General features: G+C 53.3%; 1 protein-coding gene across 14 annotated transcripts in view; it reads left to right on the top strand.

The window, feature by feature from the left end:
- The window catches only part of SLC6A12 (solute carrier family 6 member 12), a 30,935-nt gene extending 25,001 nt beyond the window's left edge, over nucleotides 1–5,934 (top strand). For 8 of the 14 annotated variants that reach the window (XM_063785377.1, XM_063785375.1, XM_016922679.4 and 5 more), the window contains 4 exons: nucleotides 608–710; nucleotides 2,562–2,662; nucleotides 3,353–3,523; nucleotides 4,804–5,934. In XM_063785377.1, the coding sequence (XP_063641447.1) occupies nucleotides 608–710; nucleotides 2,562–2,662; nucleotides 3,353–3,523; nucleotides 4,804–4,947 (519 nt within the window). In that variant the 3' untranslated portion in view covers nucleotides 4,948–5,934. Of the gene's footprint in view, nucleotides 1–607; nucleotides 711–2,561; nucleotides 2,663–3,352; nucleotides 3,524–4,115; nucleotides 4,460–4,803 lie in introns of those variants that run through there. The other 6 variants (XM_063785380.1, XM_016922683.4, XM_016922685.4 and 3 more) reach the window with 4 other exon arrangements.
- Nucleotides 5,935–12,976: the final 7,042 nt, after the last annotated feature.

The following is a 12,976-nucleotide window of genomic DNA, read 5'->3' as shown; positions in this document are numbered from 1 at the left end:
GACCAATACAGCTGGCTTAAGCAGAAAGGGGAATGTATTGGGTCAGGTTGCTGAAAACCCTAGGATATCTGGGTTTCGGTGTGGTTGGATCCAGCTGCTCTTGTGGCACTCTCAGGAAGGCTCCTCGGTCTCCTGTGACTTCACTCAGAGGCGGGTTTTCCTCCTGTGACATTAGGGATGGATGCTGGGCTTCAGGCTTACCTGTTACTGTCAGCCAACCCAGGAGGAAAGAGAGGGCCCTTTTCCTGAGAATGTGGCAAATGTCCAGGCTATGACTCTTATTCAAGCCTGGAGTAGAGAGAGAGGGATACCCCAGTCTAAAAGGAACAAAGAATGAGGGGGTGCCACTTTCCAGAAGGGGAGATGCTGGGCAGACGAGATGATGTGTGTCCACCACAGTCTCCCAGTGCCAGAGGTTATTGTCCTGATGTTGACTGGGGGGCCTGAAGGCAGGGGCAGACAGGGCAAACTCCTTTGAGATGCAAGGAATGGCATCCCACAGGCCGGGCAGGAGTGCACCCCACGTGGGCATTTGCCATCTCACCGAGGGCTGGAGTGTGTCCCAGCTCTGCACTGGCCATGCCCCAGCTCCATGCTCTCCCCACAGGGCGGGATGTACATCTTCCAGCTGTTTGACTACTATGCTTCCAGTGGCATATGCCTGCTGTTCCTGTCAGTGTTTGAAGTGGTCTGCATAAGCTGGGTGTATGGTGAGTGGGGTGGAGTGGGATGGGAAAGCAGGGTGGGAGAAAGACCGTCTAGGCCAGCCAGGGGCAGGCTTTGCCTGGGGGAGGCCATTCTCTGGTCCCCTGGTTTCTGTGTGTCTTTGCGCTGTTGCCCTGCTTCTTCTTACTGGGAAATTTACCCGTGGCTGGGAAGCCTGGCATTTTCATGGCAGCAGGCAGAGCTGTAATGATGACAAAACGGATTTCCTTCAACAGTGAGAGAATGATCAATAACAGTGCACAGTGCACAGTGTCCTCGATATGGAGGTGGCCAGAGGCCCTGTGCCACTGGGAATCTTAGTCAGAAGGGACGTTTATCGCCACTTAGCCCGATCCTCCGCAAACTCCCACACTGCCTTTCCAACAACGAGGTGATCACCCAGACTCTGAGTACTTCCATGGACAGGGAGCTCATTCCTGTGTTTTCGAGGGAGTCTTTTCCATTTATGCATTTCTCTCCTGTACTGAGGTGAATTCTGCCTTTCACTGACTTCCGCCAGCAGCCTGGCCCCCTCAGACTGAGATAGCTACCATACTGAATGCTGCAACAGCCAGGGGGTGACCATGTCCTACACCAGGAAGGGGAAGAAGCCCGATTCACTGAGCCAATGCACGACTGCGTGCCAGGCTGGTTGGTCTCACACACTTACAATCTGTGCAGGGGGAGAGTGAGGCTCAGAGGGGTTCAGTCTCTTGCCTAAGCTCACACAGCAAGCGGAGAAGCCGTCCTCATACCCCAGGTCCCTCTGACTCCACTGCACCGCTTGGGGGAACCCAGTGCCAATGTCACAAGGCTCAGGGCAGAGGTCCAGTGGGTGCCACACAGTAGGGCCTCAGGAACAGCCATGAGTAGAAAAGACTTTATTTTGCTACCCTAAGCCTTCCCACTTGTGTCCTTTCCTCTCCATGGAGACGTTCCTTCCTTCTCACCTCAGGCATCTGATGCCTTCCAAATTTCCCGAACTCCTTTTCAAAACTTATTCTCAGAGGGGACCTGCTAAACTTGATCACAACAGGTGTGAATGGCTGATAAGCCTCAACATGCTTCGCTCACCCGGCAATATCTGGCTTTTAACTTTGGCTCTTCACAGTCAAAGGAACCACTCTTTAATGGTTTGATTTCATGCATCAGGGATCGGTGGGAAGGTATTTTGGGTGGGCAGGTAGAGAGGCCCTCCAAGTATCTTTACCAATCAGTGATTCTTTGCTTCTTAGAAGACTGGCTCTGCCTAGAACTACAGCAAATGTGGAAACTGCAGGAATGAAACAAAACAAAATACAGCCAGTCAATGTTTTCACTAAACACAAATTAACCTTCTTACCATGCTTTTTTGGGAACTCAGAGGTGGTTCCTCTGGAGTCTGCAATCTAGACCACCGTTCTGTTCCCAGTAGCCCTCTAGCCCTCCGTGAGTTTTCTATGATGTGTCTGAACAGTGGGAGCCTTGTTGTTTCGCTGTTTTGGCTTGAACCAAATTCATCTCTGCTACCCGGGTAAACAGGCGTTTGTCTAACCATTGAGCCCCATTTTGGGCTCACACCACTCCTTTGTGGTTAGAACAGTGGGGTCTCCATCACAAGACAGGGAGGCAAGAGACAGCACTGACAAGAGATGGCAGCAGCTGTGTGTGGGGGCAGCCCCTGCCTCGTGACTTGAATGCATCTCATGCAGGGATACAGGGTGTCAGGGAGGCGTCTCACTCACGTGCCCTGTTCCAGTTTCCCTGCACAGGGCGGGGGTGAGGGAAGGGCACAGAGCCAAGTGGGTGTTTCCCAAACACCGGGAAGCTGTTCTCACCCTCTGGCTCTCACACTCTCCCACGCCATGCCTGCTCAGGGGCGGACCGTTTCTATGACAACATTGAGGACATGATTGGCTACCGGCCATGGCCCCTGGTGAAGATCTCCTGGCTCTTCCTGACCCCTGGACTTTGCCTGGTATGTGCCCACCAGCTGCCCCTCTATTCCTTCCTGCCCCCAGAAGACTCCAGAGATGAGGGAAAGGACGGCTGACATGCAGGGCTCTTTCCCCACCTGTCCAGTCTCCCGTGGGGCCTGGTCCATTTCCTGTTCTATGTTGCCTTCCCTGCTCTTCTTTCTGGGGCCATCTCATCCACCCATAAGTAGAATCTTGTTCTACTTCCTACTTCCTGCTCCATCCCTTCCTCACAGTGCCTCCTGCTTCTGCCTGATTTCTCAATGGTTGGTCTCCTGTCTGTCTGAGCTTCTCTTCTGAGCCCCTCCCTTCCTTTGTATCACCTCCTGTCTCCGTCTGTGACGTGAATGATGCTCTTCCGAGCCCCTCCCTTCCTTTGTATTGCCTCCTGTCTCCGTCTGTGATGTGAATGATGCTCTTCTGAGCCCCTCCCTTCCTTTGTATTGCCTCCTGTCTCCGTCTGTGATGTGAATGATGCTCTTCCGAGTCCCTCCCTTCCTTTGTATCGCCTCCTGTCTCCGTCTGTGATGTGAATGATGCCTTGGCCTGGGATTTGCAGGGGCTTTTACTCTTCCACCTTACAGACGTGCTGCAGTGCACCTGACTTGTCCTCTGTCCTTGGCTGTACGTAGCTGCGGAGAGGGTTTCAGTCGCCCCCTATCTCACCCATGGCTGCCCCTTCCTTCTCCCAGGCCACTTTCCTCTTCTCCTTGAGCAAGTACACCCCCCTCAAGTACAACAACGTCTATGTGTACCCGCCCTGGGGATACTCCATTGGCTGGTTCCTGGCTCTGTCCTCCATGGTCTGTGTCCCACTCTTCGTCGTCATCACCCTCCTGAAGACTCAGGGTCCTTTCAGGAAGGTAGGTGGTGTAGGGGAGAGTGACCTCTTAAAGGAGGGCACTGAGAGAGGCTGGACTTGGGGCAGGACACACAACTGGGGCCAGGGAGCGGACACAAACTCTGAGTGTGGGGCAGCCCTTCAGTCTCACAGAATCTTAACGAGACGAACTTTGAAGACCAGTCCAGTGGCTTTTCAGAAATGCTCTGAAAAGTCCTAGAGTCCTAGACCTACAGAATCTGACCTCCCGTGGATGATCTGGGCAGGCTAACCGAGGGCAAACTGCTGAAAGGTTCAGGAGAAAACTAAGTCACAAACATGAACAGGAAGGTGCCCAGACACAGAAGGTTTACAAGACTATAGATTCCTTGCCCTTGGAAAACTGATAACCAGCAAGCACAGTTCACTCCACACACAGGCTCCTGGCTTCTTTTCTTAACTCTGCCTGGGGACACACGCAAGAGGCTCCCTGTCTAGAGTTTGGGACATATCCTCCTGGAAGGAGCTATAGCCAATGACCCACAAAGGTAGAAATCTATCTTGCCTATAAATAATAGAAAACCCAACCTACAACAGTTTCAGCAAATAGGCTTGTTTGTTTTTTATGTTTCAAGAAGGTCAGAGATTAGGGCTGCTGGTATTTGGTTTGGCTGCTTAAAGAGGCCCTTAGGGACCAGACTTTTCCTGCATTTCTACACTTCTATCCTGGGCATGCTGTGTTTTCATCATCACGTTTATCACCTCATGGTCACAAGATGGCTGTCACGATTCCAGTCATCACATCTGCATTCAAGGCAAGAAGGAGGGAGCAGATGGCACCACCACCACCACCACCACCACCAACAGTCGTAGCAGTACCACTGATAAGAAGAAAAATAATAGATACTTATTGAGCACATAATAATAGTAATAATAACAATAATGACAATAACAAAAATAGATATTTATTGATCACTTACTCTGTGCCAAGCACTGTTCTGTGAGGTGTGTTCTACTATTATTCCCAATTTACAGGTAAGAAAATTGAGGGGGATTAAATTAACAGAGGGGTTAAGTGAGCAGCCTTAGGTGGCGCAGGTCGGCAGCAGAGCCAGGACTGGAACCCAGGCAGTGCACACTCATTCGTAGTCACGGTATTACTGCCTCCCTTCTCACCTCAAACGGTTCATTCATTGACTCACTCATACTGTACGGTGCTGGCCATGTGCTCCGCTCTGGGCTGGGCCCTGGGGTTGCACACATGAGGAATCTTCTGCGCCTCCCTCACCAACAGCTCCAAATCCCTGCCTCTTCTCTCCACAGCGTCTGCGCCAGCTCATCACCCCTGACTCCAGTCTGCCACAGCCCAAGCAACATCCCTGCTTGGATGGCAGTGCTGGCCGGAACTTTGGGCCCTCCCCAACAATGGAAGGACTGATAGCCGGGGAGAAGGAGACCCATTTGTAGGGTGTGGCCAGAGGCCAGGCGGCTCCTAAGCCGGGAACCTAGGTCAGGGCCACCCTCCATTCTCAGCGGACAGCCTCTGCCTCTGTCTCCTGCCACAATCCTGCTGGGAACCTCTGGAGAGCCACAGGCACCCCCAGCTGGAGGCCAGACTCCTCTCTTGTGCTAGCTGGAGCAGCTCCTTCCCCTTTGCTGATAACACCACCACTGGGACGTGCCATGTTGGGACGCCACTCCCTGTGGGAAGGCACCATCGTTTTTATAGAGGGGGGTCTTTTTGGAGGCCGCCATCTGATTGTAACACCTCGAGTTATGAGGGTTCCACTGTGGGGATACCTCCTGTTAGAGCGTACTGCATTTGCACACGGGGAGAGGAGCTATAATTGGAACGCACACTGCCGTCCAATGTGGAGAGCCTGACGGGACAATACCCTGTTGGAAGTGACAACTGAACACACTGTGTTGGATCGGAGGTTCCGTTAGGGGATCCTTCCCTAGGCTCAACGACAGAGGCAAGCCTTCGCATGCCGTCAGTCTGGAGTTTCCTCCGAGTCTCTCATGGCATCTCCAGCTCCCGCCCTAGTTCCGCACTGTTCTTGCAGTGTTTCATCAACTCCTGGAGCGTTGGAATGGAAGGGGCTTAGGAGATGATTCCTAGACTTCACAAACACTCAGCATGCCTCCCTGCACTGTCCGTTCCTCTGCCCAAGGCCGATATTGCTAACTGATCACAGATTCTTTCCCACCTCACAATCCTTCCGAATGTGCTCCAGGCAGCACCATTTGCCATCCTGCTTCTAACGCAAACCCCTGACTTCATGGATGAGGAACCTGGAGACCAAAGAGACAAAGGGACTTTTTCAAGTTCACATGGGGACCCCCTTCTTGGGGGCCAGAGATATGACTAAAACCTTATCTCCTTGTGCTCAGGCCAGTGTCTTCCCATTAACCCCCTGCCTTAGTTAACAAGTGTGTATGGATTGCCTTCCATGTGTGCTGGTCTCCTTTGCCTTGCTCCGTTTCTGTTGGGCTATGCCGCTTGGGGTGGGGGAAGAGAGGCCCCCCTCTGTTGGAGGTGGTGAGGAGCTCCCCAGACTAGCGCCCCCGCCTTGGTAATTTCTCCATCAGCCCATCATCACCTGGCCCGATGTCCTCCCAGATCCTTTTGTTCTTGTCCTTGCCACCTCTTATTCCCCCACGGAAGGCACGGAGTCTGTGAGAGCGTCCCAGGGAGCGGGTGTGGGGGTGCCCTCCTTAGCTGCCACACATGGCTCCACCCGTTTCTCACCCACTCCTCTTCCCACACCCCTACCGAGTCCCACATGCCTCTTCTGTGGCTGGAAGGCTTCCTGGAGGAGGAGGCAGGGTTTGGATAAGGTCTGTGCTGTTGTGTTCAGAAGGGAAGGGAGGAGAGGGACTGGGGCTGGGGAGGGAATCTCAGGGCAGTTTCCGGGGACAAGGGAAGCCAGCCAGGATGAGGGGGGTGATTCGTATATAGATGTCACCTGGACCCCCCGCCCAGGGGCTGCAGGAGAAATCAGGTCTGGCTGGGGTGAGTTCCGTCCTCGACAGGCCTATGCCACCTCAGGTACTCTTAGCTTCTGACCGCCCCCCTTGTCTCCCTCTGGACTGCTCTGTGCACCTGTGCTCTCGCTCCTTGGACCGGCTAGTGGGGAGAGAAGGAGGCCCAGGGGAAAGAGAAGGAGAGCAACGGCTTCAGCCAGATGCTCTCAGTTATGAGGCCGGGTCTGGCGGAAAACGAAAAACGCGAGGCCGGCGCAGCGCTGTCTGCGGCCGCCGGGTGGCAGAGGGGAGCAGCGCCGCGTCCCCGCCGCCCTCCCCCGGGGCCCCTAGCACGCGGGCGCGCGCCTCAGCCGGCCCCTGCCCGCAGCTAGTCCAGTGCTTCCCGCCGCCTTCTCCCCGCCTGCAAACGCCGCGGCACCCGTCGGTGTTGCACCCTGGAGGGCACGCTTTGGCTCCGGCTCCCAAGCCTCGCTCTCTGCGGACCACACAGCCCTCTTTCAGATTCCTTCGCCCTGCACCAATTCGCCATCCTCTCTGCTGCCCGAGACCCCCTGGCTTTAGCGCACAGCCTGTCCCGCAAGCTCTCTGCCCTGGCTGAGAGCGTCCACAGCTCCTCCCTCCATCGCTCCCATTCTCTGGATGAGTCCAAAGGGATCTGGATGGGGGTGGGGATGGAGGGAACGGGGAGGGGGTGCGGGAAAGGGACTTCGGGCCAACCTCACCTCTCACAGGGACCCAGCCATAATGGCTCCACAACCTGGGCAAGGAGCAACTGTTTCACTCTCCAGCCTGCCCAGAGCACCAGTACAGGTGTGTGTGTGTGCCTGTGTGTGCACGTGAGTTCGCGCGCCTGTGTGTGTGTGTGGGTGTGCATACGACGTGCGTGCGTAAGGAGCAGCTGTGGGGTCGTGATTTGGGTTTGCTTTTGAGAGGTGACAGCGTGCCCCCAGCCCTCACAGCCCTCGCTCGCTCTCGGCGCCCACTCTGGCTGCGCTTGAAGAGCCCTTCAGCCCCCCGCTGCACTGTGGGAGCCCCTTTCTGGGCTGGCCAAGGCCGGAGCCGGCTCCCTCAGCTTGCAGAGAGGTGTGGAGGGAGAGGCGCTGGCGGGAAGCGGGGCTGCGCGCGGCGCTTGCGGGCCAGCGCGAGTTCCGGGTGGGCGTGGGCTCGGCGGGCCCCACAATCGGAGCGGCCTGCCGGCCCCGCCGGCCCGGGGCAGTGAGGGGCTTAGCACCTGGGCCAGCAGCTGCTGTGCTCAATTTCTCGCTGGGCCTTAGCTGCCTTCCCGCGGGGCAGGGCTCGGAACCTGCAGCCCGCCATGCCTGAGCCTCCCTCCCCCTCCATGGGCTCCTGTGCGGCCCGAGCCTCCCCGACCAGCGCTGCCCCCTGCTCCAGGGCACCCAGTCCCATCGACCACCCAAGGGCTGAGAAGTGCGGGTGCACGGAACCGGACTGGGAGGCAGCTCCACCTGTGGCCCCGGTGAGGGATACACTAGGTGAAGCCAGCTGGGCTCCTGAGTCTGGTGGGGACTTGGAGAACCTTTATGTCTAGCTCAGGGATTGTAAATACACCAATCGGCACTCTGTATCTAGCTCAAGGTTTGTAAACACACCAATCAGCACCCTGTGTCTAGCTCAGGGTTTGTGAATGCACCAATCCACACTCTGTATCTAGCTACTCAGGTGGGGACTTGGAGAACCTTTGTGTCTAGCTCAGGCGTTGTAAACACACCAATCAAAACCCTGTCAAAACGGACCAATCAGCGCTCTGTAAAATGGACCAATCGGCTCTCTGTAAAATGGACCAATCAGCAGGATGTGGGTGGGGCCAGGTAAGAGAATAAAAGCAGGCTGCCGGAGGCAGCAGTGGTAACCCGCTGGGGTCGCGTTGTGTGCAGTGGGTGCTTTGTGTTTTTTTGCTTTTTGCAGTGACTCTTGCTGTTGCTCGCTGTTTGGGTCCACTCTGCCTTTATGAGGTGTAATACTTATTGGGAAAATCTGCAGGTTTACTTCTGAAATCAGCAAGATCACTGAACCCATCGGGAGGAAAGAAAAACTCCAGACGCGCCACCTTCAGAGTTGTAACACTCACCGTGAAGGTCCGCAGCTTCACTCTGGAGCTGGTGAGACCACGAACCTACCAGAAGGAAAAAACTCCGAACACATCTGAACATTAGAAGGAACAAACTCCGGACACGCTGCCTTTAAGAACTGTGACCCTAAGTCAGTGAGACCAAGAACCCGCTTACTGTGGGCACACTTTCATCTCGTCTCCTTTGGTGTTTGAGTTGCAGACTGGTGAACAGAGGCCAAATCTGGCAGTTACAATTTGGCCGGTGTGGCATGAAAAAATTGATTTTTGCAGCAGAAGCCCTGAGGCATGCTGGAGTTTGCCATAGGCTTCCCACTTCTGTCACACCTGGCTTTTTCACATATTCATTTTTGCGTTTGAATTCATAATCTGGGCCCTAGCAGAGGAAGTGAGAACTTCGGGCAGGGGAGGGAACAGGAGCCCTTGGGTGCGACGCAAGGGACAGCAGAGGGCAGTGGTTGGGGGTCCCCGGGCCTCAGAAGGGGTGGGGGTAGCAGGGTTACCACAGGCTCCAGCCTGCTCCTGTGTGGACCTCACACCCTATGATGCTATTCATCCGTTAATCCTGGGTCAAGTCCCTCTCCCACCTGGACATTCTCCCGAAGAAGGGTAGTGGATACCTCTAATTTCAGAGCTACATCTCAATAGATGTGTTAACATCAGCAGCGCCCACGTGGCAGAGTACACCAAAGCTTAATTGTCTGGGGGGACAGTTGGCCCAATAGAGAGGCCCACGTGGAATCGAGGCCTCCCACTAATGGTCAACAGCAGCAGCTTGCTGCAAGGTGAATACACTGCGTGGAAGTGTATCCTCCCAGCTGGCCAAGGCTTCTAGTGGCAGCAGCCCTGGCTGAGATAGGGACTACAGCCTTACAGAGGCCCTGAGCCAGAAATGCCCAGCCAAGTGGGCCCCAAATGCCTGACCCCAGTGAGAGGAGAAATGCGTATGGTTGTTTTAAGCCGTAAGCTTTGGGGTGATTTTTTACACAGCAGTAGATAATACCCATCCTTGGATCCAATTGCTTGCAGTTCCTTCACCTGGCTGACAGCTGCCGGTGGAAGCCCTCGGCTCCTCTCATGTGGGCGCTCTGTTGGGTCAAGTGTGCTCCTGGACAGCTGAGCTTTAGCGTGCACTGTGGCCTGTGGGTGCTGTCATGGCCACTTCCCAGAGCGCAAGAGTCACCCTCTTTGAGAGTCAGGCGTAGCCCCTCGTCAGAGGCGTCCCTCAGCCCCCTTGTGCCCTTCTGCCTGAGCCTCCTGCCTCTCTGCCACAGCCTCACCTCCTCTGACCCCTCCAGAGCCCTCCCCTGACCCTGGGCTCACCCTCCCCTTGCTGTGAGGAGGTGAAGACTGGCTGTGTCTGTCCCTGCCACCTCCGTGCTCGCATGCCCAGCTTCCTTGCAGGTTCTGCTGCTCAGTGAAGTAACAAGGGCTGATTGGATCTAACAGGGATGAGAAGCTTGTTAACCACCCATTGATGCAGCGGCCATGGGAGGATGTGTTTGACAGGATGGGGTGAGATGAGAGCCAAGCCTGGCAGGTGGCACAGGGTTGAGGTGGGTCAGGGCCCTGGCGACCCGCACTCCAGCGCTCTCTGCTTCCAGTCTGGCCACAGCAGGGGCAGATGGCCTGTCAGGTCTGAGGAACCTGCTGGCACGTGACTGGGAAGTAACTGGGGAGGCGAGTGCAAGTTGCCAGATGATGCCACAGACAGAGAGGGGAGCTTGCTCCCTGCCAAGGCTGAGTCCTTGCAGGCCCGTGTCCATCCACAGGGTGAGTGCATAACCTGTGGCTATAACAAGAGTCTAGCCGAAACTTCTGGTGCAGTCACATTCTGAGGCTTTTTCTGCCCAAGCACATCTCACTAACACACGGAGGGTGGCTGTCACATCCAAAAGGCCCTGGCCCCGAGGCCAGAACTCTGACGCTGCACCCCAGCATGAGGGACTCGAAGTGGGCAAGTCCCTTCCCCAAGCAGGACTCAGTCCCCATCTCACTAAGACATGGGCACAGGGAGCAAGCAAAGGTAGCCAGAGTGGGTCCTGAACAAGTGCATTTGGAATTTGGGTTTGTCATTGAGAGGAGGTTCCGGGGAGCAGGACAGAGGGTAGCCATGACAGCGGGTGGGGCCGGGGGAGCCGCCTTACCCGGCCAGCTGTCCGGAGACCTGGGCTCACTGTCCAGCCTCAGCCTTTTCCTCTGGGTTAATTAAAGTTGTTTTTTCCCTTTTGGTTCTTTAGGGTGTTTTACATAGACACTCAGACTGTCTGGAAATAATGACAGTTTTATTTCTCCGATCATGATTCTTTCTCTTATCTTCCTTCACTTGGTAACTAGAAGTGGTGGCAGCAGGCATCCTTGCTTCCTTCCAGGTTTTGATAGGAACCCTAACATTTCATTAGGAAGTATGACGGCTGATGATTTTTTTTTTTTTTTTTTTTGAGACACAGTTTCATTCTGTCGCCCAGGCTGGAGCGCAGTGGCTTGATCTCAGCTCACTACAACCTCTGCCTCCTGGGTTCAAGTGATTCTCCTGCCTCATCCTCCCCAGTAGCTGGATTACAGGCATAAGCCACCATGCTTGGCTAATTTTTGTATTTTTATTTATTTATTTATTTTTGAGACGGATTCTCGCTCTGTCGCCCAGGCTGGAGTGCAGTGGCGCGATCTCAGCTCATTGCAAGCTCCACCTCCCGGGTTCACGCCATTCTCCTGCCTCAGCCTCCCGAGTAGCTGGGACTACAGGCGCTCGTCACCACGCCCGGCTAATTTTTTGTATTTTTAGTAGAGATGGGGTTTCACCGTGTTAGCCAGGATGGTCTCGATCTCCTGACCTTGTGATCCGCCCGCCTCGGCCTCCCAAAGTGCTGGGATTACAGGCATGAACCACCGAATTTTTGTGTTTTTAGTAGAGATGAGGTTTTGCCATGTTGGCCAGACTGGTCTCGAACTCCTGACCTCAAGTGATCCACCCAGCTCGGCCTCCCAAAGTGCTGGGATTACAGGTGTGAGCCACCATGCCCGGCCAGCTGATGATTTTTGATAGATATCATTTACTGGGCTATGAAGTTTTCTTCCATTCCAAGTTCTATAGGTATTTTTCAAATCAACAGTTAAGGGTTGAATTTTATGGATTGCTTTTTCTGCATCTATTGAGATGATCATATTGTTTTTCTCCTTTAATTTGTTAATGTAACAAATTATTATATTTTTCTGATATTCAATCATCTTTTCATTCTTGGGGCAAACCCTACTTGGTTATGGCATATCTTTCTTTGTTATTCAATACTAGGTTCAGTTTGCTAATATTGTGTTTAGAATTTCTGAATTTATGCCCATAAGCAAGATTGGTTGGTAGTCTTCTTTTTCTCATACCGTGCTTGTCTGCTTTAGTTTTTGTTTTTGAGATTACACCAGGCTCATGAAAAGGAGTCTGGAGATGTTCTGTTTCTCTTTTCTGAAAGAGTTAATATGATATTGGAATTATCTGTTCCTTGAAGTGTAGTAGAATTTTGTAAAATCATCTGGCCGGGTGTTGTGTGTGTGATTTTTCTTGGGGGTGGGGGCTGGGCGACGGTGAATAGACTTTCCTTCTTTTTTATTTTTTTTGAGACAGAGTCTCACTCTGTCACCCAGGCTGGAGTGACGTTAATTTTTTGTATTTTTGGTAGAGACGAGATTTCACGACGTTGCTCAGGCTGGTCTCGAACCCCTGAACTCAAGTGATCTGCCCACCTCGGCCTCCCAAAGTGCTGGGATTACAGGCGTCAGCCACCATACCTGGCCCTCTTTTTCTTTTCTTTTTTTTTTTCTTTTGAAATAGGGTCTCCCTCTGTTGCCCAGGTTGGAGTTCAGTGGTGCAGTCACGGTTCACTGCAGCCTCAACCTCCTGGGCCCAAGTGATCTGCCCACCTCAGCCTTTGAATAGCTGGGATTACAGTTGCATACCACCATGCCTAGCTTATTTTTAAGATCTGTGTATAGACGGGGGTCTCACTATGTTGCCCAGGCTGGTCTTGAACTCCTGGCTTCAAGTGATCCTCCTGCCTTGGTCTCCCGAAGTGCTGGGATTCCTGGCCCTAAGACTTGTAATTACCTATTCCACTTTAATTTAATGGTTATACATCCCAAATTTTCTGTTTGTTCTTGAGCAAGATTTGGTAAGATATTTTTCTAGCACAGTGTTCATCTTGTGGAGGGTTTCAAAATTATTGCCATAGGTTTATAGTTTATTTGAAGTATTTTATTTGGAAAATCTCTGCAGCATTCATAGTTACGTTCTCCCTGTTGGTCCTCAGGTTATTCATTTGTGCCGTCTCTCTTCTTCGTGATCAGTCTTATCAGAGGTTTGTCAACTTTATTAGTCATTTCTTAGAACTAACTTTTGGTTGCGTTAATCTTTTCTATTGTATATATATT

The sequence above is a fragment of the Pan troglodytes genome, chromosome 10, assembly GCF_028858775.2.
Source record: "Pan troglodytes isolate AG18354 chromosome 10, NHGRI_mPanTro3-v2.0_pri, whole genome shotgun sequence".
NCBI lineage: Eukaryota > Metazoa > Chordata > Mammalia > Primates > Hominidae > Pan > Pan troglodytes.
Note: the sequence above shows the minus strand (reverse complement) of the source record. Positions and strands in the feature narration are given on the sequence as shown.